The following is a 26064-nucleotide window of genomic DNA, read 5'->3' on the forward strand; positions in this document are numbered from 1 at the left end:
GTGTGGTGCCCCGTTCTGCGCCTGCCCTCCACCTTTCTCCCCCAAAGTCAACATGACCACGTGACAATCCGACTGCCAGAAGCCACGGCCTACAGAGAGGTAAACCACACTCTGCATGTTAATGTGATTGTTTCCCAAGCTGCCATTCGGGGAGTCACGGTAATAACTCCAGGATCTTACATGCAGCTTCCTGACGTGATGGGACAGGGTCTCCCCAGAACAGACCTGCCACTGCCTGGTGCCAGGTCCACCTCAGAGTGTGCACCGATGGTCGGTAAGCTCGGTGCCCGGTATGCACGGCAGACATTCTTCCACAGTTCTTAAAAATACAGTAACTTCACTTGCCCATTCGGAGTCCATGCAGATATGAGTCCTCTGACTAACAGGATTCCAAATTTATTGTGTTCAACTTGGTTCCGACGACTGATTTTTTTGTTTTGAGAACCAAACTCTTCAGTAGGTTTATGTTTCTCCACCCCACCCCTCACAAAAAAAAAACAAGCTTAAAGAAATACCCAAGCAGAGGTGATGTTTTCAACTCCCTAAATGTTTCCTATACTACAACCTGAAGTGAACAGAAGTGGTTTCAGTTTCTATACGCATTTCTGTATTAAAATAGTTACTGTTGGGGTGGTCTGAAAAGCTTTTTGGAAGATCCAAGAAACTAACCAGTTATCAAGTACCAGGGCTTTCATTTTTCTTTTATCTAACATTAAACACACAGACACACAGAGAAAAGTATCAACTTTAGAAGTTAACCTATTCCCTAAATACAAACAACCTAACATTCTGAAAGTTAAAGACAACTAAAAATGCGTGGGAGAAAAACATATGAGCAAAGGTCCTGGGCCTGCACTCCCGCCCCTTTTCCCACGGCAGCCAAGGTTTCAGAACATTTCAGAAATTCTCCCGAGGATGAATTTCCAAAGCAGAAGAAAGCACCTCAGAAGGAAAACAGGCTGTGATCCTTAAACACCCTGTGGACTGGCAGCCAGGGCACCACAGAAACATAAGCCATCCTGTGATGCCTCCGAAAGAGGACGAGCCGAGACTCCAGCTGCCTAGGAAGGCGGATTTTGCCGCTGGCGCGATGCTTAGTATTTTCTGTGTATTCATCCACCTAATCCCTACAACCACCCTATAGGCAGGAACTATTACTGTCCCCGTTCCACAAGTGGAAGTAAAGACCAGAGAAAAGAATCAAGTTCAGGAGTAGGCAGTAGTGGGGCCTCGCCAAGAGGGTGGCACGCGGGCAGGAGTAGTGTAGGCAGAGGGATGGCAGACGGAAGGGACCTGAGGCAGGAGTGGGTGGGGAACGTGACTAAGAGCAAGGAGCCAGGGTGGCTGGTCGGGGCGGCGCGAGCAACTAGTTCCATGGGCGGTCCACGTCCGGGAAGAAACGGGGAGAAGCAGGGAAGCCAACCCTGAGGGCCACGCGGACCTCTGTGAGGGCTCTTGTTTGGGTTCTGGATGAAACGGGAGTCTTGAAAGTGTTCTGAGCAGAGAAGTGACAGGAAGAGACTAAAAGGAACAGACCCAAAGGAACTGACAAGCATTATTTTGCATGTGAGTGGTAGTTACCTGAGACTTCACCTCAGCCTGTGGAATTCCCTTCCCCTTCTAGCAATTCCCGACTCACCCTGGCCCAAAGCCCGAGGGCCTCCTCTCATCTGGACCTGTTGACATCTGAAAACCTTGGCAGCTGGGAACAAAGGAATGGAACCATGCTTCTAAAATGCCTTCCTTCTCTTATCTTTTAAGAGACAAATTTCTCCCTCCTCAGTGGAGATACCCAAAGACTCAGAGCTTGGGCCCTAGTTTGAAAAGTAGATGAGTAGTGACATCAGGTTTTTGTTCCAATAGGACCCACAATTATCAGCCCTGCACAGCTTTCTTTCCACACAGCATTTTAGAGGAAAGCAGTAAGATGTGCACTAAAGCCCACTTAAAATAAACACCCTGCTGAGTTAACAGTAGGAAGAGCCCTTAGAAAACTGCAAAGGTGCTAGGAATCTTCCAGATGAAGAAAGGATTCTGGGTGAGGCCCCTTCGGCCCTGCAGGAGGCCAGGGACACCCTGACCAGACGCTCAGGGGACGGCAGTGGGAGGAAAGCAGACAGGACAGTCTCTGGGCTCCTCAAAGGAGAGGCAGGGACAAGGGCGCCCGAGGAACTTCCAGCCTGAAGATCCAGGAAGTGGAACAGCATCAGGAAAAATTCCAAAGGAAACTGTTTTTCACTTACTTATCCCTGAATAAGCAGAGTGTCATTAAATGGGGGCGGGAGGGGGGGAATTTAAGCTCGACTATCAACATCAAAAAAGAAGAAATACACATTCTTGTTCACTTTTTGAAATCAAAGAGGTTAAGAAAATTGCCCCCTAACACTTATTCTTTAAAGAAAACTAGAATTAAAATGTTGGAATCTGTTACCACTAAGAACCAAAGACATTTGATTCTATGGGTTTAAATCAGTGGTAGGCAAGGCTGGATGCGCCTCAGAACTTAAGGGAGCTTTTCGGTGTTGGCCTCACGCAAGACTACCTGAGTCAGAATCTCTAGGGGAGGGCCCAGCAAGGTTTGTTTGTTTTTGTTTGTTTAAATCTCCCTTAGGTGAAACGGCCGGGCATTGAGAACCACCAGTTTAAATCTTACCATACCACCAGTGCGGTAGAGTAAATTATACTTTTCAAAGTAGTGTCAACATATATTTCATTTAATCTGAGCCTTATAACACAATCAGAACAATAAACACCAGAACTAAAAATGCAGTAGGGAAAACATTAAAAACACACAAATCATTTGTAACATATTTTTCAGGCCGCTTACTGAAAAATCAATGATTGAGTTAGCCTGCAAAAGCCATCTTTATGGTACCTATAGATTACACCACCCCTAACATTTCATGCTCAAGAATCTTTATTACAAGTATTAAATTCAACAGTATCTTATTTATAAAACCCAAAAGATTTTACTCAAGGCACAGAAACTCTGCTTCCTGCTTCCCAAATACTTAACTGTACAACATTCACATTATAAGGAATGAATATACGAAATACTGAATAAAGTGCTTTTATTTACAGAGGGTTCATGCCAGATCGATTCATTGTGACTTCTGAAATAACTGTCATTTCTCACAGGCATGTAAAACTTCAGAAAGTTTAGGGGAGGATTTTCATTTTTCTTTGGTATTATATGACGAAATGAATGATGTTATTATACTTTGTAAAAGGTATCTTTCAGAGTATGTGACCCTGCTTGCACTTGGCAGCTGGATCTTGAAGGGCATGTGCCACATTTCTATGGACATGTTTTTTTAGTTCTCAACAACTGAAAGCTACATGTGTGAGTAGGCCTGGACCTCACGGTGCAATGCATCTTCTACTGGGCACATGTCATGCAGGCAGGTTTTATGTTTACCTTTTAAGATACAACAAGGTACTACTACTTTAAAGCAGACCAAATTTTCTTCTGTAGGTAGAGAAAAGGCACAAATCAACCCTTAAAAATGTATAATCTCAAACTCCACACTCGGGCCTAAAGCTGTACACAAGCAAAAGGTCTGCTAATCTAGAAACTATCAGGGCCCATATGTCCAAATGTCAAATAGTCTAAGAGCAAGTAATATACAATTTAACCAGGTTCTAACTCTGGGAAGAGAAGGTCAAAGTCAGGAAACACTGAAACATTACTAAGAAAATTATCTCTCTCTCTAAGAAATGGTAAGCTTGTGATGGGAAATAAAACTGTACACAGATTTGGTGCAGCGTGAAAGCAAGTATCTTAACAGCTTTTCTGGAATAAACTGAAATAAAAGCAAGGAGTTATCAATTCATGACATAAACTATAATAGCAGATTTATATAAACCAAAGAGAAATTTTCCAATTTGTGGATGTCTTTTGGACTATTTTAAAGTTCTACTACAAAGGTATTATGGCTTAGGTAGTACCGTGTTTCCCTGAAAATAAGACCTAGCCGGACCATCAGTTCTAATGCATCTTTTGGAGCAAAAATTAAGAAAGACCCGGTCTTATATTATACTATGTTATGTTATATAAGGCCCAGTATTATGTTATATTATACCAGTCTTATAGTAAAATAAGACCAGGTCTTATATTACATTTTGCTCCAAAAGACGCATTAGAACTGATGGTTCGGCTAGGGCTTATTTTCGGGGAAACAAGGTACTATCTGTAAAGGAAGGAGTAATCCTTCAAAAAATGTTTTAATATTTAAATATTTGAACATATGTGTATACACATAATGCCACAATAAGTTCTTTTGGTGGCCACCCATTTGCTAAATTCTCTAGAACTCTTTTAGAGGAGGGCATATGTTGAGATATTTTATCACAGGACTAGAAGCAAGGAACAACTGCCTTAAGTACATTAAATGTGGCTCTAGTTTAACCACAACTCTTGGCTTCAACATGCCAAGACTTCAAAAAACTCAAGTATCATACAAACCATAAGTTGCATATAAATTAATAGTCAAGAATGTCTCAACTTATGTTTTACTAATCTGCTTTTTTACAAGACAAGGCAATTCTTTTCTGGTAGACCAGGTAGTCATTTTTAAATTCACTGGTTTTTAAGATGTTCTTCACCTGCAATAAGTTAGGTCAAAGAAAGGAATAATTAAAGATATTTATTAATATCTTAAGGACACAATTTCAAAATGTGTCCATAGCCTTCATCAGATCTTAAGGCATTAAGGAAAAGAACTACTGCTTTAAAATAAATAAGTACATGCTTTTAACATGGTGAAGGCTAAATGCTCTCACCTAAGTGGCTGTAGGGTAATTTTTGGCTGATTACCTGGTTTTAAAATTGTTCTTATTTTTAAAAATATAGTATAAGACTGACGTTTGTTAGTATGCATTTGAACACTGCAAAAACCCAGTGTGTTTCTATCATAGCAACTTTCATTCCGAGACCATAATCAGGCATTATTATTAAAAATAAAGTAAAAATCACCTCTACACATCTCAGGAACATCTACAGTGAATTATTTGGCTTTCTGGCAATGAATATTATTTTTTAACTTTTTATTTTGAAACAATTAGATTTACAGGAGTTGCCAAAACAAACAACAGAAACCCAGGGAGCTCCCACGTGCGCTTCCCCCAGTGCCCCCAGCAGCCACAGCTTGCTCAGCTGTAGCACAATCCAGAAACCAGGAAACTGCCATTGGTCAAGTCCACGTAGCTTATTCAGATTTCACCACTCATTTGTGTGTGTAGTTTCCATGCAATTTTGTCACATGTGTAGATTCCTGTAACTGCCACCACATACAAAAGTGTTCCATCACCACGGGGCTCCTTCATGCTAACTCTTTATAGCGACACCACTCACCACCATCTTGAACCCCTGGCAACCACCAGTCTGTTCATCATAATTCTATAATTTCGAGAGTTACGTACGGTAAATGGAATTATACAGTATGTAAGGTTCTGAGACTGGCTTTTTTCACTCAGCATAACCCTAAACTATTGCATCAACAGTCTGTTCCCTTTTACTGCTCTATAGTCCTCCAGAGCAAGGAGGAACCAGTCTAACCATTCAGCCACTGAAGGACACCTGGGTTGTTTGCAGGTTTTGGCTGCTACACATAAAGCTGCCCTGAACATCCGCGTGCAGTTCTTCATTTCTCTGGGATAAACCCTGCATCAGGGTTGTAGAGCAGTACATCCAGTATTTAGTTTTATAAGCTTGCCAAGCCATTTCCCAGAGAGGCTGCAGTAGTTATCCTCTTCTTATTCTTTTTCACAGTTGTTCTAGCTATTCTAGGTTCCTGGCCTTTCCATACAAATGTTAGAATAATGTCGTCTATGTCTACAAAAATGTTCCAGGGCTTTTCATAAATCTACAGATCAACTTGGGAAAAACTGACATCTGGATTATGTTGCTTGCCATTCACAAACACGGTTTGTCTCTCTATTTAGGTCTTCTTTGATTTCCTTCATTAGCATTTTGCAATTCTCAGCATAAATTATTTTCGCTATGTGTGTTTTATTAGATGCATACATTTTCTTTGCTGTGATTATAAACAGTATTGTTTTAAACTTCAATCGCCACACATCTGTTAATATATCGAAATGCAATTGATTTTTATGTAATCTTGTATCCTGTGATCTTGCTGAATTTATTATTGGTTCTAGCAATTTTTCTGTAGATACCTTCAGATTTGTCATTGTAGGCAATCATGTCTTCTGCAGGTTGATATGGTTTTATTTCTTCCTTTCTAATCTGTACGCCTTTCAGTACTATCTTGAATAGAGTGGTGAGTACACATCCTTGCCATGTTTCCGAGCTCACGGGGAAAGCATTCAGTCTTTCACCATTAAGTATGTTAGCTACAGGTTTTTCGTAGACACTCTTGATCAAGCTGAGGATTTTCCCCTCTATACCTAGTTTACTGAGAGCCAGCAAAGAGTAATACTGTAATGTAGGGCAAAGTACAGGTTTATGAAGAAAATAACTAAGTTTTTTCATATTCATAGGCATGGGGACACTTTTCATAATTGGATAATCTCCATTAAAAGTTAAACTGCAAATTGTAGAGAATGCATAGATGGTTTGTTTATATCCCAAAAAACTATATGCACTGAATCTAATTCCTAGCCTTTGCACTGCATTAATATGGAGCCATGCTGTAAGTAATTTAACTTTCAATGACATCTATTGCATATTAATTTACCAAACAGTAAATTAATGCAGAGACTGGACAGTTCATTTTTCAAATAGTTTGTCTATAAACTAGGAAGCATGTAATATTGGGGTTCTCAGTTCCAGATCTGTAATGTCCTAGGAAGCCTCTGAATCTCAAGTGAGATGGCAAAATTCTCAAGACTAAATTTAATTCATTTGAACTTGAAAATGACTTAAATATTTCAGTGAAGTAAAAAAAAAGTCATAAACAATGTCAGGGTTTTACAACTGAAATGTTGTATCTGTGATCTAAGAAAGAGTTTTCCCATTTTAGAGTTTCTATAAGGAAGAAATCTTTAAAGCATGCTTTAATTTTGCTTTCCAGCACAGAATAAGCTCTTTCTTTCCCAAAGCTACTTTGGGAACCCCTCCACCCCCACCCAGAAGTCACTTGGAGCGTCACTACAAGTAGGCTACCCACAAGGCAAGCAGCAAGGCAGAGCCTGATCTCTCCAGAGCAAAAGGTATGGCACGTGCCTTACCCCAGCAGGCAGATTCATTCCCCTGCCTGCCCCTCCACGGTCTAACCTGATATAAGCAGCAATAATGAGTTTTTTACTACGTACACTGCTACACTGGCATATACATTCCTGAAAGCCCACAGAGACAACTGAATCAATAGCTCACTGAGGGGATCTGGCCACCCTTCTCTCCCCAGATCCCTAGATATGACAGAAAAGGTAGATAGCAGGTAGGATCAGATTGAAAGAGGAAACCAGAGCCCCTAAATCCACCTGGCAGGAGTTTCTGGGGTATTTCTTTCTAGAAGGCACAGACTGGAAACAGGAAGGAATTGCACCAAGACAGCCAAGAGCAGGATTAACTCCTCTCAGCCAGTAACTCACCAAGCATAAATAAGCAGACATTTGATGGAGGAGGGTGGACTGGCTGTGGGCCTTAGGGGCAGAGGTGTACTGACACTCTGTCGATTAGTGAGACCAGACATCAGGACATCCCATTGGCCACACCTTGCTCCTTTCCCGCACTCACTGTAAGCAGACTACAATCCTCAGACATCAGACTCACAGACAGATATGGGGGAATCTCAAAAACAGATAAACACACAACTAACGATCCCCAAGCACCTAGGCAAAATGAGCACACCATGAGAAATCAGTGCATCAAACAAAAGACTACACAAGAAAACCCACTTAAGGGAGCACTCTCAGAAGTATTAAACTATGCTTCACAGAATGAATGAATGAAATGAAAATAAAATTAGTCTCACATCAAACTCTGCACTGGCAACTTTAGAGGCAGAAAGAAGACAGGAAAATATCTTCAAAGTTTTAAACGTATTTCTATACCCAGCCAAATTACCATTCACATACAAGTGTAAGGACAATACCTGTATCTGATCTAATTCTATTTTAGGGATGAAGAAATGAAGCAGAGAGGTTAAGTACACACTGTTCAAGGTCACAATTAATAAATGGTTCCAATGCCCAAATTCTTCACATTACATTGCACTGTAATGTTCCTAATACCTTTCCAATATGGGTCTCAATGACTGTTAAACGGTATTCATAGAAAGAAGACGACTACTCTAAGAAGCTGGTAAAAGTATTCAGACCTTAAAAAAATTACAATAAGCAGGTAAGAGATTACCTTAAATGATAACTTACTTGTTTTTCTTTGTGCTGACAAACATACTTTAAAATTTTGCCACTTAAAGGGTAAAATAAATTAATTGCCAGCTTTAGAGATATATGCACGGCATTCATAAAACCCAATCTGTCAATTACAACACATTTCATAGAAGTTCTCTTAGAATTATTTTTAGATAAACAACTGATTTGACCAACTACACTAAAACAGTAGAATTCAAATACTGGAAGGCAACCTACCTACTGCGGGTGCATCATACTCATCACCAAGCAGAATTTCTGGAGCAGAATATGCAAGAGATCCACAGCTTGTAGTGAGTTTCTTCCCTGGTTGAAATTTGTTGCTGAAACCAAAGTCTGTCAACTTTACAAGACCTTGTTTTTCAAAAAAGACCACATTCTCTGGTTTTAAGTCTCTGTGAACCACATGGAGTTTATGGCAGTAAGATATAGCATGAACTATCTGAGCAAAGTACTTCTTGGCTAAGTCTTCATTAAGTCCTTCCTCGTGTTTCATGATGTAATCGAACATATCTCCTCCATCCCCAAGTTCTAGGATAAGGTATAGTTTGGTCTGGGTGTCAATAACTTCATAGAGGCGAACGATGTTGGGGTGCTGTACGAGTTTCATGCACCTCACTTCTTGGAAAAGATGACCAGTAGCTAGTGTGTCCAATTTTGTCTTGTCAATAACTTTGACTGCCACTTTTTCACCTGTAAAGACATGCCTGGCAAGTTTAACCACTGCAAAGTGACCTCGACCCAAGGTTTTATCCAGATCGTATAATCCAGCAATCTTTCCATCATATCCTCGCTTGAATCCTGCCATGCTGGTCTGACAGAAGAAAAAATATTTAGACTGTTCGAAATGGATCTTCTCATATAAGAATGTCTGGTGAAAATAAGGAATTCATTTTCAATGTTGCCATGGACATCTATAAAATAAGAGGAGAAACAAAATAATCAAGTTTCTGTGACTTTTCCTTTTACAGCTTAATTTAAAAAAAAATTAAAAGAAGCTTGAAGTAAATACATTGAAATATAAAATGAGGGCCATTTATAATAACCTAATTATATATTTAGAGTTTACATGATAAAAGTTGAAAATTTAAATACCATATTAAATTTTACAAACTGCAAAACAATTAAGTTTGTTAAAACATTTTCTGGTGATGTCAAAAATAAGAAAACTGGCAAGCTTGACAAGGTATGTTTAAAAACAACATTTTCCAAAAGTAATTTCAATTAGTGTCTTTAAAAAAAAAAAGGCAAGAATTGACAAGAAAGCGAAAACACAAAGAATAAACACTTGGACAGAAACCCAACTTTTCTTATTATTCTAAGACTGGCACTATTTCCTATGAATACAAAAAAAAAAAAAAAAAAAAAAAATTCCTTTAGTGAAGCCTTTGCTTACTCTCCCAGTGAGAATTACTTTCCCTCTCTGTATCCTCTTGGGACACCTCCATCCCACATGGAATAAAACTATAGGTTTTTATACATGCCATCTCCATTCTGAAACTGCAAGGTTCTTGAGGTCTCCAGGGTTCTATTTTTTTCTTCTACCCTCCTCTAACATCCAGAACAATGTTTCACATAGTAACAGGTAATCAAAATTTTGTTAAATTTTGAAATGCAACTTTTTTCCAAAATGTTTACAAGGCAATTGTTTGCTCTTGTGTCACTAGTGCCTGGAACAGTATCTGGCACAGTAGGTGTTTAATAGCTAGTTCCTGACTGATACTCTTTAGACTTGTCAGTTATGCTTATCTTTATTACAGTTTTTCCACTCTCAGACAATCCACCATGCTCTGCTTGTATTTCAAGAATAAACAAACATGCATTCTTAAACTATTTAAGTCTTAAAGACCAATGTCATATGGCATTTAAAATTCTCAACCTTTACAATATATAAACCCTAAATATAGAAATAGGTTCTTATAAATGATCCTGACTCAGAAAAACAAATAAATGTATAAAATTATACATATTAAGATGTCAATTTAAATCACACTGACTGAACTCCCACGATTATTTTCTCAGACCAAAATTTAATAGCATTAAATAACAAAATCCAATGAGGAATACAGCTAATCTCCCAAGACTATCTCTTTCTTATTAGTGCATGTTCATTCCTTCGGTAGAGACTTTTTAATGCTCCCAGTAGGTAGTTTCACATTTTCAGTTATTTTTGTTACTAAGAACAGTACTTATATTATTTCTGAAATTAATTTCAGAAACCAAAACTAAATTGTTAATTCTGTTTCTATTAAGATTTTTAAAATAAGAAACCAGTACTATGAACAAATATTGGGGGAAAAAGAAATTTCTTCTGTACAGTATATTATCCTTGGCATCTGAGCTAATAATTTTAATGACAAGATTAACAAGAAACTCCAACTGGAAAGATATTGCTTCCTTTGGACAGTAGTTCTCTAAAAGGAGTTTAATTCAGGCATATTTAATTTTCAACTATAGAAACTGTAAGCTAACTCCAGGGGGGCAGAAAACTATCTTTAAATCTTTAACTTCAATTAATTATATAAGGGCAGTAATTATTCTTAAAATTCTACCCAAGTCTACGTTTCTATTGTATAAGTTTACAAATGCAACTTTAGTTTTCAAAACAAACTTCTTCAGGCTGCCCCCAAGTTATATAATATTTGTTTTTTTCATCTATCACTTTAGTTTAGAAGTATTCCTGGAAAGTGGCATATAACTCAGATTTAAGTTTGTTTAAATTAAATTTTAATGTAATTAATCAGTTTTAAAATTTTTGGTTAACTGCAGAAGTAATGAATGAATATACAGATAAGGGGAAAAGTCTTTTTCAGGGACTCAGACACCCAGAGATAATCACTATTCACACTTTGACATTTCTCTGCCCAGAACTGTGCCAGCAAAAGGGCATTATGAAATAATTTTTAATCTACTATCAAGTTCATGGGAAAGAATCTTATAGGGTCTCTTCAAAACGACAGAATACCCTGTAGTGAAATGACTAATCACTCTTACTATCAAAGAATTTTTTTGTACTTTTTTTTGTACACACACCCCTTTTTAAGTGTTTATGAAACTACAACTGTTACCTAAAACCATTATGACGTTATGATTAACTAAAGATTAGGAGGGAAAATATCCTTTTTATTGAGTATCTTTTTAAATACTAGTCCACTGTCTAATCTTACTATCAAGTGTATTTTGAGTTACACAGGAAGTAATTAAGTCATGTTTTGATCTCTGAGGATCTTGCAGTGCTTGAAAATCATCGTAAACATCAATGCTAAATGTTAAGAGGTAGCTTATTTAAAGGTGACTCTTTTTACTGGCTCCAAGACATACCCTGCAAACCGCATACTGAATAATCCGTGTTATTACTGTGTCTTGTTAGTTGCTTCTTTCTCCTAAAAGAAAACACAGAAAAGGAATTTTTGTTTAATTTTATTTGTTTTAACTTTGCTTGAAGTCAAAATATATACCCTAAGACTGGATCCAGACAAACATATATAAATGACGTGTTTGTCTTTAGTGACCCGGTCTCCCACTATCTTTCTCCCCTCTATGAATCACAACCCATTCAAGGGATCTTTAGTAAACAGGAATTTCAGTGAACAGATACACAGAGATTGTTCCAGGTAGACAGGTCAGAAAGACTATTCCACTGGAATGAGCAAGAAACAATAATGAACAACAGTAAATTCGCCATTTTCTAAATGCCTCCTAGGTAACAGGCACCAGATCTGCATTTCACAGAATCCTGTGGCACAAGGAGGCTCAAAGTTGAGCAAGAAGCAGAATCTGTGACTCCAATCCCGCTCCTGTGGCTCTGAAGCCCAACGTGTCTGCAGGAGCCCCCCAGGCTCATGACACACTCACGTCAACAGCCGAGGAGGAGGGCAACCTTTCCAACACACTGTCCTCTAGCAGGCCAGCAGAAATCGGTGCTAATGCCACCACCAGGGACCACAAAAACACCGTTGCATTAGAGGCTTTGCATTTGACAGTAAAGAAGAAACTAGAATAGCACTGCGAACGAGGAGAATGTGAGCAGACCCCTGGCACCTAAGCTCATGACACGGGGAGGGAGTGCTGACTTGAGGGGCCTTGCAGGCCTTTCCAGGACACTGAAATTCCACACAAATAACCGAGAGGCCTACAGACTCAGACTCGGCCAAAGACAATCTACACAATCCACTGAAGGGGAGTGGCCAGGTAATCCTTAAGCTCAAGTGCACATGGGCTTGGGGGAAGATAGACAGGAAGGTGAGAAAAGAAAGAAGGAAAGGTGGATGAGAAAACAAGTTTACTGCTGGGAACGAGGGGATGAAGAGAGGTGGAAACAGTTCTGCAGCACATATGGGGCCAGCAAAATCACAGGCACAGGCCCACATCTAGTGACAGAGGTGGGATGCCTACCTCGCCCTTCAGCTCAAGTGGGATACAGTAGTTCTTCCCATCACCTGTCTCTGCTTCTCTTTCAACAGCCTGTTTCATCTACAGTCTCTATGGCACGGCAGTGTGGTAGCCCAGGGTGACCCTGGTTCTGACGCCCAGTGACTGGGTTTGAACCCCAGCGCACAGATCACTAGCTATGGGACCTGAGCAAAACCTAACCTCTCTGTATGCTCAGTTTTCTCATTAGAAATTGTTAGTAGTTAAGAGTAGAACCTCATAGGTTGTGGTGAGAATTAAATGAATTAACATGGGTAAAATGTTTAGTATATAATCTGGCACAGAGTAAACATTCATTAAATACTAGCTACCACGACCAACAGCACTGTTACAATGATGGTATTCTCCCTCACCCAAACAGAAACTCTTCGTTTTCCACTCAACTTCAAGAAAATGAATTTACTGAGCTATTATCTCCCTTTAACTTCCATAAAAATTCTGCTGTTCATTTTCCTAAAATGTTTTAAATTGAAAATGGGTGCCATAAGGTTGATAAAAGAACCTTATTAAGCATCAAAGTTAAGCATCAAAGTCTGACGATTTTTCAATAAAGCATTGCATAAAATCTAAGCATTTGCTTTTAAAATGATACTAGGATGACTTTCTATCAAATCCTTTACATTTTTCCCATTGAAGTAATATATTTTTATAGAAAAATCTCAAAAATACAAAATAGAAAGTAGAAAGAATACAGAGGCACCCACCGTGCTACCACAGAAGATGGCCACTACTCATATTTTGGTGGTCTTTCTGTGAAATTCACATCTAGCTTCTGCTTTACTTTGTTTCACAAAGGTGTGATCATTCTGTACATAACTTTGTATTTTGCATCCTGCTTTTTCACTTTCCTATCACTTTCCTTTTAGTATTTTTGTTTCAATTATGAAAGCAGTATCTGTACAATGTAGGAAAACATACAATTAGAACACAGAGATTTGCAAAGAGGAGAATTTTTAAAAAATCATCCATAATTCTACCCTCTGTGATAATCTGTTAACATTTTGATACAGAGCCTTCCAAATTATTTTCTATGTATAAGATATGCCCAGACACAAATTTTTAAGTAAAATGGAATACACACACACACACACACACACACACACACCACGAATACATGGGGGAAGAGGGTTGTATCCATTTTTAAGTATTTCTCCCCACAAAGCAATACAAGTTCACTTTAGAAAATTTGGAAAATGCAGAGAAGCACAACAGAGCCTAAAAAAACCCTCCTATAACACCGAGGATGACCTCTCTTCAGGTTTGCGTATATATCATTTATACCTATGCTTCTTTACAAAACTAAGCTATTGTACATGAAGTGTGTAATAACTATTTTGTCCTCTACATGATGAACTTAGTTCCTAAGTCCCATGCACCTAGTTATCCTAAATCAGTATTTTAATGAGTACATAGCTAAGATGACATCTTTTAAAGCAGGGAAACCCCTAAATTAGGCCATTCTAATGCAGTCTTCCTATTTTGCATAGGCTCACACATGCATGTAACTAGGCTGGACCTAAATGAAACAGGCCAAGTAATCAAGAGTGTTCATAATATGGAAATTCATGTTTGAGAAACAAGTACTAGTACGTGTTGCAAGAATATACTGATGTTCTCCCAGCTAAGAGAGCAGAAGCAACTGAAGTGTGCGGGAGTGGTTAGAGGAAGGAAGTGTGGGTGGCCCAACACACATTTTGCAAGCTGCTGAAAACAGTTGTAGAACCAGCCTCTGTTAAACCTCCCGTCATTTCAGATTCACACTGTGAGTCTTGTCAAAATTCACTTTTAGCTTTTCATTGACATCATCCCCAACGCAGTGTGGTCTGTAATCAAACAAATGTCTCCTGCTCACACCTCCCCCAGAAGCAAGGACAAAATGGCTCCCTGAACAAAGGTGGCTCCGCCTGGATACCCATCAGGAACCCAACCCTGGCATGAGAAAGGAGAAGTGTTGAACAAAAAGGGCCACGTGCAGAAATTAGGCCGCTTCTCCAGCCTCTCTACATTTTGTTTGGGATATTACAAACTTCCCTACGAAATCAAACCACTAATATTCAAATGTGCAAAAATCTCCCAAATGACATGCTTTGAAAAAAAAATCTGTGCCGTCGAATACAAAAAACTAAGAGGTGAGTCTTCGCAAAGCCACACTAAAACTGTATTTAAGCTTCTTACACATGGAAATTATCTGGTATCTTTTACAAATATCAAAGAACGAAAACTGTAATTCTTACTCATGGGAGAGATGGGACTGAACTGTTATGTTTGTAGAAAAGCCAACTTAAGTGGAGGAACTAACACTCGCTCAGTGAATATCACCACTCTGACCTTACTGCTAAAATTTCAAAGATAACTATAACAAACCTGGCAGAGGCTGAAAGGAAGACAGTAGACTGAATCCTCCAGGAATCTCAATGACCTCCAGGTCAAGCAAAATAAACACAACCTACCATGCAGTCCCCACTGCTGCTCTCTTCATCCAAAGTAAACAATATTCCACATTTCTAGAATAGCACTCCTCCTAGAATAGCACTTCTCTTCCTGACAGTTATCAATATAAGCTGTAAATCAAAGATGAAGAAACCACAAATAGGCACCAAGTCCGAGGTTATGGAAGATTGCAGAGTTTTTCACTGTATGGTTGAATGTTACTATGTGGTTATCACGTAGTATCAGTCTGCAGTCACTGGATGGAATTAAGATGGGAACTATAAATTAGAAAGTTCAAGTCAATTATTTATTATGAGGAATGTCCCAATAGGCAAAATGGTACCTCCAAATGACTAAGAAAGTATTTTCCAAGGGAAGGTAAGTGCCTAATAAAGTATGTTCTGAAAGTTTTCTTCCAAGTAGTCAATTTTAATGGACTGGGGGCCATTGAGGTCACCAGGAACGCCAAGCTGAGACGCTTACGCCAGGCTCTCAGGGCAGTGACTGGGCTGCCAATGCGGATCAATCCCTTGAAGCGCTGGCTTAACTGATCTTCGTTTCCTCTGAGTAAAACAAGTGATAGTCCACACATATCAGGGAATTTGAACATGTTCAGGAGTCAGGAGATTTATTAACTGATGTAGAGTAGTACTTAATATACAGTATTTGTACAGAGAAAGGGGTTGACATCCAAGCCACAAAACCTGGACCAAAACCTGGACCTGCACAGGTAATAGTCCAAATTCCTAAACAGAATTGCCTCTCGTTAAAGTGATTAAAAAAATGCTAAGCGCGTCACTATGGCTACCTGAGGGTAAAAATTACCAGTATGGTGACAGCTCCAGCATAAAATTCTCACATAATAATGACTTAAGCAAAAGCTGGTGTGTGGAAATTACTCCAATAGCAAGTCAACCCATAATTACTTCTTTGTCAGGAAAACAGAATATAAGTTGAAAGTTATGGAGAATTTAAAAACTTAGTAATTTAAACCTCTCTTCCAAAGCTTTTATCAACACTTTCTAAACTCCATTAAATTCCCTATCATCTTCCCCCCCCACTGATGTTGTGACAAAGGTGGTCATTAAAATATGGCCCAACGAAAATGCTGGAACAGAAAAAAAACGAATCCATAAACAAAAATACTGGCACCTAACATTTCATTGACTTTGACTGAAAAGACAAAGTCATTTGGGGATTTCCTCATCCTATTGGGACTGTAAATTACCTTTCAGAAAAGCAATCTGGCAGCATGTATATAAGGAGCCTTAAAATAATTAATATTCTTATTAATAATTAATAATATTACTACTAGAGTTATGTCTTAATGAAATAAAGGCACGAACAAATATTTATACACAACAATGTTCAGTGATACTGACATACACAAAAAAAATCAGAGATAACATAAAGGTCTACAACAAGGATTTAAATGGTTAACTCACAGTACACCTAACATTAACACTATGCTACTGTATTTTGAGGCTATTTAACTTCATGAGGAAATTCTCACAATAAAACAAGTTAAAAAATTCACTTACCAAATTTCATGGCAATATGATTCCAATAAAATAAATTTAAAAATTCACATACCAATTGAATGATATGATTCCAAATTTTTTAAAAAGCATAATTTATCTGAATACGTATATTAAAAATACCAATATGTCACACTGATAAGATTATAGAATTTATTTTCTTTATGCTTTTCTTTGCTTGTTTTTTTTTTTCCCCAAATTTTTGGCAGTGAATGTGTAATGCTTTTATAATCTAGGAAAGGTGGACATTATTAAAATTTTGCCTTTGTATGTAATTAGTCATTCAAGCTACTTTTCATTGAGATCTCTGAAATCAACCAATTTCCCTGAACATATCTGTCTAAAGCCTACTTATGTAATCTTAATAAACAAGACATAGCCAATGAAATATTTGGTTCCCTTGAAGAACAAGGTACACAATTCCTTCAGGCTGAGGAAGGAAGAGGAACACTGAGAATTTTCATTAGCAAATATATGAATCCTAATTGTGTAGGACACAACACAGTCCCTGTCCTTTAGAATCTTACAAATAAGTCACCTACATATAAAAAGATAAATCATCACACAAATTAGCCTGGTGCGGTATGTCAAAGGAAAAGTAGAGGATACTAAGGGCAGGATCCCCAAGGACAGGAGCGGCCCACAGACCAGGGTGTACCCTTCTACAGGGACCAGTGACACCATTCCCGAAACGGGGCGGGGGGCGGAGAACACCAGTTTGGATGAAGTTATGATTTGGGGGAGAAGTGAGATCAGTTTAGTAGGGTTAAGGCTGATCCTGAAAAATACCCACTGCCTGACCATTTAGGCAACTGTGCTGAACTCCTACCTACTCCAAGCTAATGGGAAACTTGCCATACTAAGTCATTCACCATGTATCTCTGAATTATACTTAAGGCTAATTAAAGCATCATTAAAGAGTTAAAAATGCACAGACGCAGCTTCTCATCACAGAGCTGATATGAAGCCTCAACAGAAGAGGAACACTGGAGGTGATTAACAGGAAAGCGACATAAGAATATGGTCATTAGAGAGTTTAAACCAATTAAAAAGTTCACTGTTCACTTTAAAGTTCCATAAAACATCATTTTTGTTTTGACATTAGATCTCTCATTATTACCCACACTACTTCCTAAAAATCTACGACTAACCTAAATAGGTTTATGTAGAAATGAGTCCTATAGCAAAACCACAATTGACTTTTCTTTCACTGTCTCGTTTCAAATTTAAAAATGTCTTTTACTGCCACAAATGCTCATTTTTTTAGAATTCCAGTTTTGTTTTAATGCAGGTCTCAAAAAGTGTAAACAATTTAATTATTGGGAATCTCTGTATGTACTGGACTCTACATTGCTGTACCATTTATTCCTCACAACCAGCAATATAACGGAACTACCATACCAAGTTGGCACATGAGAAAGCACAGCCCAAGAGGTTAAGGACTCTGCTTGCCCCAGTCCTCCACCCAGATAAGAACTGCCTAAATTAAATTAGACTCCAGGTCTCACTGACTCCGGGGCCTTGCATCTTTTCCTATAATACAATGCCTCCTTTTCACTTAGGCTTTTCGAATTCCCAGGGAAGCAACAGCACTAAAATAAATCTATTTTGACATTTCTGTTCTTCCTCCAATGCTGACATGCCATGCAAGTTACCTGCCTCATCAATTAATTAAAAGGAGGAAATTCCCCAGCACCACCAAAGACTCACCTCATAAACATTATTAACAAATAATTCCATTAAAACTTATTGAAGGGGCGGCCGGATGGCTCAGTTGGTTAGAGCGCCAGCTCTTAACAACAAGGTTGCTGGTTCAATTCCCGCATGGGATGGTGGGCTGCGTCCCCTGCAACTAAAGATTGAAAACGGCGAATGGACTTGGAGCTGAGCTGCGCCCTCCACAACTAGATTGAAGGACAACAACTGATGGATCCTGGAAAAACACATTGTTCCCCAATATAAAATTTAAAAAACAAACAAAAACTTTTTGAAATGTTTAGAACTGCTTTTTAAGCTGAGAAAGGAAGTTACAGCCAGATAACCACTCAAAACACAGACTGAGGTAATTATTGATCACCTAAAAGTGGAATGGCACCTGAAAAATAACTTCACCTTCAGAGTTTGCGTACAATTTTGTGATGGCAAGAGTCCTCCCTAGTGGCACAGAACAGCCAACAACAAGCAAGTAATTCAGGTAAAATTTAGGAAGGTTTGTCTTCTGCTTAAAAACTTTATCCTGTCCCAAACTGCAATTTTAATGTACTTGCAAATTATATTCTCTCCATTTATTTCTGAAAAGGGATTTTCCTTCACAAGAGGATTAGCAAATACTCACAAAATAGGAGAGCAAAGGATAAAAATCAAGCCCTAAAACTGCAGACTGAATATTCTCATTCCAAATTTCTTCAGTAGCACTCATAATACTTTATGCCAATAAAGAATTGTCTAACCTGTAGAAAATGAGGTAAAACAGAAAGCTAAATTTTACTTTACAATTCAATCATTCTGCTCTTGTCCACTACTAAATAAGAAGGCTGTACGATATTCCATTTTAAAAAGAGATCCATTAATACAGTACACTCTGGCTTCATAATCTGTCCATGAATATTTGTTAGCACAGTGTTCTAAACCTAAATGAACTTTATCATAAGATATGTAAAGTACAGCATATGGAACATAGTCAATCATACTGTAGTAACTGTGCATGGTGCCAAACAGGTACTGGACTTATCAGGGCGATCACTCTGTAAGTTATGTAACTGTCTAATCTCTCTGGTGTGTATCTGAACACAATATAACAGCGTATGTGAACTGTAATTGAAAAAATAAATAAAATGAACTTTATCTAGATAAGTTATGCTATACAACTTACATTATCTAGAACAGAATTGCTCTAATATAGATGCAGCAACATGGCTGAATATTAAACCCAGTGAGATATACTATGTTTCCCCGAAAATAACACAAGGCCAGACCATCAGCGTTAATGCGTCTTTTGGAGCAAAAATTCACATAAGACCTGGTCTTACATTATATTATATAAGACCCGGTCTTATAGTAAAATAAGACCGGGTCTTATGTGAATTTTTGCTCCAAAAGACGCATTAGAGCTGATGGTCCGGCCTTGTCTTATTTTTGGGAAACACGGTATTATTCAAACATTTTCCCCTAACTATACAACATGAAGGCAAAATAATAGCCTAAAAAGGTGTGTGTGTGTACACAGAGGGGAAGGGGACATCAGAGAGGAACTAGAACAACCACCTAAGATTTGGTATTTCAAAGTACCACGTGGTCCTGTTCTCTTCACCGCAGAAGTAACTGTAAAACTGACGAAAAGCCATCTACTCAGCAGATAAGAGGAGTATCATGGCGCAGAGGGAAGAGTACCACAGGACTTGGAGCCCAACAAGTTCCTCAACTCCTACAAACAGGCATGTCCTTATAAAACAAAGATAATCACCACCTTGGACAATTATTATGAGAGCTAAATGGGATTATATACATGAACAAGATGTGAGTGGGATCACAATCATACGATTTTTTTCCATAACTTTTCAGAACTGGCCTCCCTCCCAGGAGAGTCTGACATTTGAGAAGGGTTGGATACTTAGCTCCCCATCTTATTTTCATATCAGTACCCTCCTCCCTAATTGGCCCAACAAACTGCCCCTAAATGCCTCTACTGGACATACTATGAAGGTCTCTGCCTCAAGTTGTTTACGATTTCTTAGGGACAGACGTGCCAGAAGAGGTGTCCTTTCTCCTAAATCTGCCTTGGGGAGATCATAGGAGGCATCTCAGCGAAATTCATTTTTTGTGTGTGTGAGCTAAGAATTGAAAATGGTGATGGTGGGAAAAGACTTGCCAGAAGAGGCCTGAGACACCTGAGTGTCACCGGGACAATGACACATGCAGAGCCTACAAGAAAAGGTCAGACGCGAAGGCAAGAGCCAGATACCCAAGGGCCTTGGATTCCATGCAGATCAGCTGCTATTCCTCTGGCCAGCCGCGCCTGTGCTTTCGGGCCCAGGTGAAAGGTGACCTTCCTGGCCACCATCTTCTCCTCCCACACCCAGGCACACCAGCTCCCCATGCCCTCTCACAGCACCACGTCCTTTTCCATTGTGGCCCTTATCACAACTGTGGTTATAGAATTGTGTGATTATGTGATTAATAATCTGTGTCCCCCACTAGACTAAGTGGCTAGCTCAGTTCATGTAAGGCCCGTGTCCATTTTATCCAGCTCTGTATCCCAGGGCCTGCCGAGTACAGCATCCACTCAAAATACACAGATACATTTTATTAAATAAACAGATGAAAGGTGGCACTAAGAAGCCAAAGAAGAGTCCTGAGCAGGGGAACGGCAATCAGAGATGACAGCTAAACAAACCACTCTGGCAGCAAAGTGAAGATCAGACTAGAATGGCAAGACCAGAGCTGGGAGACAGGTAAGGAGACAACTGAAAATGTCTCCAGGTAAATGAAAACTTAAAAATGAGGGCAGCCAGTAGCTGGGCAGTGAGGATAAGATGTAATGGAGGAGCCACATTTAGGAAGCAGCATCCGAGATCTCAATGCACAGGAGGCAAAGCACACGACTAGTGGGACGGTGGTAGCAGGTGGTGCCATTCACTCAGACCGGGAATACAGGACAGGAACAAACACTGCCTAAGCATCTATTACACGTTAAGTATACAGTGGAAGATGTGCTTCTAGTTCTAAAATTCTACGACTGCCAAACAATTTAAACCCAACCCAGCCGTGTTAAAATGGGTATGGTTTCTATCAATCGGCTGATAAAATCAACAAAGTTCAGAGTTTTTAACTTTCTTCATCATGCCACTTCTTGGATGGACTATGTCCGAGGCATTACTCTGGTCTGGGGACACAGAAGTCAAAGAAGTGGTCTCTTCTTTCAAGGAGCTCACAGCCTTTGGTTTTTCAGAAAGGTAACTGCATGTCAACAACTGAGGAACAGAGCAGCCCAGTGAGGCTAGGATTTGACCAGTTACATGTCCTGTAACCCCCACTTCTGGAGCCTTGATTTCATAGCCCACATTACATTTCCAGGCCAGTATGTAGTCAAGGGAGTACGTGTTTAGAAAGACACACAGACCCACTCTCTGGAGGCTGGGGCGCTCCAGAACTTCACACGCCACAGCGTGTGGGCAGATAATGCCCTCTGACTTTGAAGTAACTACTGAGTAGCCACAGAGCAGCAGTTTGAGGGGTACGACATGACAAGTAAGGAGAAGGAATGTGAGGCCTGATTTGTCACAGAAGAGCCTACCTGAGCAGAGGCCAAATGCTGGAGGTGCCAAAGCAGAATCTCAGGAGGCTCTGGAAGTGACAGCAGAGAAATAAATGTTCAGGGAAGGTAAAGCAGAAATTCTCTTTAGACAGGTTCCTCCCGTACCAGCAGCAAGAAATGGTTTCCCACGGGACATGAGGCCTCTACCGAAAGCAGATGTACAGAAAAACAGATGAGGAAATGATCCCCAGTATGAACAATGTAGCTCCAGCTTATCCAGTGCAGACAACACGCTTCCAGCGCTCACTCCGATGGCCACTAAGTCTGAGAGATTTTACATCAACTCTTCCCAGACTGGGACAAAATACCAAGACACTTCTCCCTCCGTCCCCAAAGCTACGCCCCACTCCTCCCCCTTCCTCTTCATATTCTGTAAAAAAAAAAAACAGCTGCACTGTCTCTACCTCAACTCCCTTTCACCCACTTGGATCTAAATTCTTCATCCACCACTTCCTTGTTTTCTCATCCTCCATGAACTCTCTGAGCCCTTTCCCCTTTTCTCTGCCTGGGAACTCTACCTGTCCTTCAAGAGTAGTTCAACCATCGCCTCCTCTGTGAAGCACTCCAAGTAAGAGTCCTTGCCCCATATCTGTGCTTCTGTGGGCCTCTGTCTATGCCTTACCATTTGTCAGACCCTATTGTGATCGTTTACCTCGGTGTCCCCAGTAGTCTGGACACTCCTTTCTATTGTTACCCTCTAACCCAGGGCCCCAAAAATAGACACACAAAGGCTCCATGAATAAATGATCATTGGTTAAGTTTACCTTCAAAACTGCTAGAATCCAGTCAACTTTTCCACCTAAGTTGCTCTAAGAATTTACCTGCACATAGAATTTTTACCTGCTCTAAGAATTTACCATGCAGGCGGGGAAATACCTAAATTCTCAAGAATAGGTTTCCTATAAAAGCATCTTGACTAGAAACTCTATCTTTTGGCTATTAAGCAAACAACTGGCATACAGTTCAATCAAGTGTTTAGAGTTCTTCGCCTATAGTTTTAATTCCTAAGATTCTCATCATGTGGAAAGTTCACTTATCCCCTTTTATCCTGGGCAGTGTGATGAGCTTCCAGGCTCAGACAAGCTGCTACAGTGAAGAAATCACGCCTTATTTATACCAAAGCTTAGAACCATGGCTGCTCAATGTCTCCAAAAATAAATAAATTTTTTTCTATTTAGTTTCACTTTCCATGTGAAGAGAAACACCCATGGTGAAGTTTAGACAAATAGTACGTATTTCCTGCGACCAGTAAAAATATCATACAAGCCCTTCAATTTTAACAAGGACATTTAAAAGCCTTCATTTTAAAGACTCCATTTAGATTGCTATTCTAGAAAAATTAAAACTAGTGTAACTTCTGAGTTCTTGTATGTTTTAAATGAATGGGTTTTACTGCAATACAGAAAAATTTACTCAGAATAGTAAAAAATTAATAGGGTGAGAGTACTTTTTGTGCACAAAATAAAATAAAAACTGATTGCATAAATTAAAAAAAATAGAAAGGAGGCACCCAAAGTTCCTGCCTGGAAAGCCTGGAAGATGGAGTATTAAGAAAACTTAACACCATGCACTTGATTTTCAATACATGACCTTGGGAATGTCATGTAATTTCTCTCATTTCAAAGTCTGTAAAATGGGAATGTCATCTGTTTTCCCAATAGGGAAAATCAGATGGTAAGATAAAAGAATCAATACTTTTTTAAAAAGAAACTTGTCTAATTAGTATGCTTTAATCACCACTTGTACAGTACATTCCTCTTCAGGAATCCAATTTCAAGAGAAATATTTAAGCAGACGTTGAAGACAGATTTCCTTAAGGGAATGATTTTATAAATCTGGAAAGCAATGTAACAAGATTATAAATTAACAAAGTGATTACATAAGGCTTGACAACCCCAGGCATTAAAGTACACTGATATATATTCTGATAAATTAGACTGATTTGGGACTGGTGTCCCAAACTGAGGAATCTGACGTTTGATAGAAATTTGGTGGAAATTCAACAGATGCCCAACATTTGCAGTCCATCACTTGCAAGCCGTGCTTCACCTTTCATCATAAAATGCGAAAGGCATTAAGTCACCTTTAACACTGCTTCTGAGACTTTGAGAATGTACTAAATTAAATGGAAGGGGGTAAAAAAAAGTAACTTGACGGTTTGTAAGGTCCTATATTCACAGACATCTATAGATTTAAGAACCCGACTGCTAAACTGCCCTCCAAATACTGGACTTAAACCGAACTCTCAGTGAAGCTATTGTATTGTATCTGATCCAACCGTCAGGACTAGAACAGCTCCAGGAACCCCCCAGGATAAAAGGCTGTCACTTTCCTGGAGCCCAAGCCTAAGTAAAAGGCAAGAAGGTTTTTCGTAAAATGGTCCAAAAAAGAAAATCAACAAGCGATGACTACAGAAAAGAACGGAGGTTTCCCAATCTGAAAAATTCTAGTTCTCCCTCAGGAACGGCACTGCTCCTCCTTCCTTACCCCGTCGCTCTTTTTCTACCGACAACAATATCCCCATTCTATTGTAAGGCTGCAGTTTTACCAAGGAACACCCTTGCTGCCGCAAGATTTTTACGTTCGTTTGCAAAAGGAAAACACATCCGGAGAAGAATACACACTGCACGAGAGAACCTGGGCGCGGGGAGCCGGGCTGGGGTGCGGGGCTGGCGGGCGCCGCACTCGGCCCGCTCCGGGGCGGGGCGCAGGGATGCGGGCGCCTCCCGAGGTGCCGCAATCCCGCCGCGGCCGCAAGGGCAGGGCCTCCCGGTGCCCGCGGCCGGCCGCCGCAGTGACGGCTCCCGCCCGGGCCCCGCCATCACCCCGCCGCCAGGCCGCGCCGCCGCCGCCGCACCGGGTCGGGGTCGCCGCAGCCAGGGCCCCGCATCCGCTCGGGTTCGCGCAGCAGCCCGCGCGGGGAACGCGGAGCGCGCAACTTACTTTCCGCCTGCGGCGGGTGCCCCAGCGGGGCGCCCAGCCCCGCAACGGCGGAGGCTACTAGGCGGCGGAGGCCAGCCCTGCCCCCTCGCCCACGGCCGCTGCACCCGGCCGCGATCTACGCTGCCGCCTACCTCAGCCCGCAGGCGGGCGTCCGTCTGCAGCGGCTGCGGCTCCGACGACTCCCTCCCGGCCGCCGAATCCCCGCACCCAGCGCTAATCATAATACCAAGCGGGCGGGCGGCCGGCCGCGGGGAGGGGTGGGGCCGAGCTGCGCCTGCGCGGTGCGAGCGTCACTGTGACGCGAGCGACGGGGCGGGGCCGCGGGAGGGGCGGGGCGAGGCGGGGCGCACCTGCGAGCCCTGGCGCGCGGGCTGCTGGAGGGCATCCTGGCAGCCTCGACCCTGGCAAGTCTAGGCTGCGGCTGGCGGTGGGAGGCAGGCGAGGCGCCGGCGGAGGATTGGGGACCGTGAAGGAGGAAGCACCAGGGACACGGGACAATGGCCTAGAAAAGTAGCGCGAGCTGCCTGGGGAAATCGCAGGGAAGAGACCGCATCCGCACAGGACTGCGTCCTGGGGTGGAGACTGAGGGCCACATACACTTAACCCTTTTAAGGGTTCACCCCCATCTCCCGTCCAGGTTTAATCAAGGAGAGAAAACAAATATACATTTATATATATGTATACATACATATGTGAGGTTTTTATTTTCTACAGTTTCTTCTCTATGGGAACCCAGTTTGAAGGAGTTTTGATTTTGTTGCTATTTAAACAAAAGGAGTAAAAAATCAGCATCTGAATACAGGGCTGGCTTTAAAGGTCAGCAGGAGACACCGGCCGGGCCAGGCTGCCTCCTCTGGAAACAGTGTGGAAAGGCAAAAGGTCGTGGAAAGTATTAAAGCATATGAAATCAGGGATTCGAAACACTCCAGGCATTAACCGTGGCACTGGATGGCTCAGCTCCGGAATGGAGTTCAGCGCTAGCCAGAGAGGGGGCGAGGGGGCTCCCGGCTCCCACGTTGGTGCTCAGTGGAGTTTAGCAGTCCCAGGAGCTGCATGCCTGATGTCAGGTTT

The 26064-nt window shown here is 40.7% G+C and overlaps 1 protein-coding gene across 4 annotated transcripts in view; it reads right to left on the reverse strand.

Moving 5' to 3' along the window:
• The window catches only part of SNRK (SNF related kinase), a 48207-nt gene extending 22930 nt beyond the window's left edge, over positions 1-25277 (reverse strand). The window contains exons 1-4 of one of the 4 annotated variants that reach the window (XM_019724112.2): positions 25125-25270; positions 22030-22079; positions 11659-11720; positions 8557-9251 (exon numbers count right to left, since the gene is read on the reverse strand). In XM_019724112.2, the coding sequence (XP_019579671.2) occupies positions 8557-9145 (589 nt within the window). In that variant the 5' untranslated portion in view covers positions 9146-9251; positions 11659-11720; positions 22030-22079; positions 25125-25270. Of the gene's footprint in view, positions 1-8556; positions 9252-11658; positions 11721-13472; positions 13641-22029; positions 22194-25124 lie in introns of those variants that run through there. The other 3 variants (XM_074312534.1, XM_019724111.2, XM_074312535.1) reach the window with 3 other exon arrangements.
• Positions 25278-26064: the final 787 nt, after the last annotated feature.

This window comes from Rhinolophus sinicus, linkage group LG10 (genome assembly GCF_036562045.2).
Source record: "Rhinolophus sinicus isolate RSC01 linkage group LG10, ASM3656204v1, whole genome shotgun sequence".
In the NCBI taxonomy this organism is placed as follows: domain Eukaryota; kingdom Metazoa; phylum Chordata; class Mammalia; order Chiroptera; family Rhinolophidae; genus Rhinolophus; species Rhinolophus sinicus.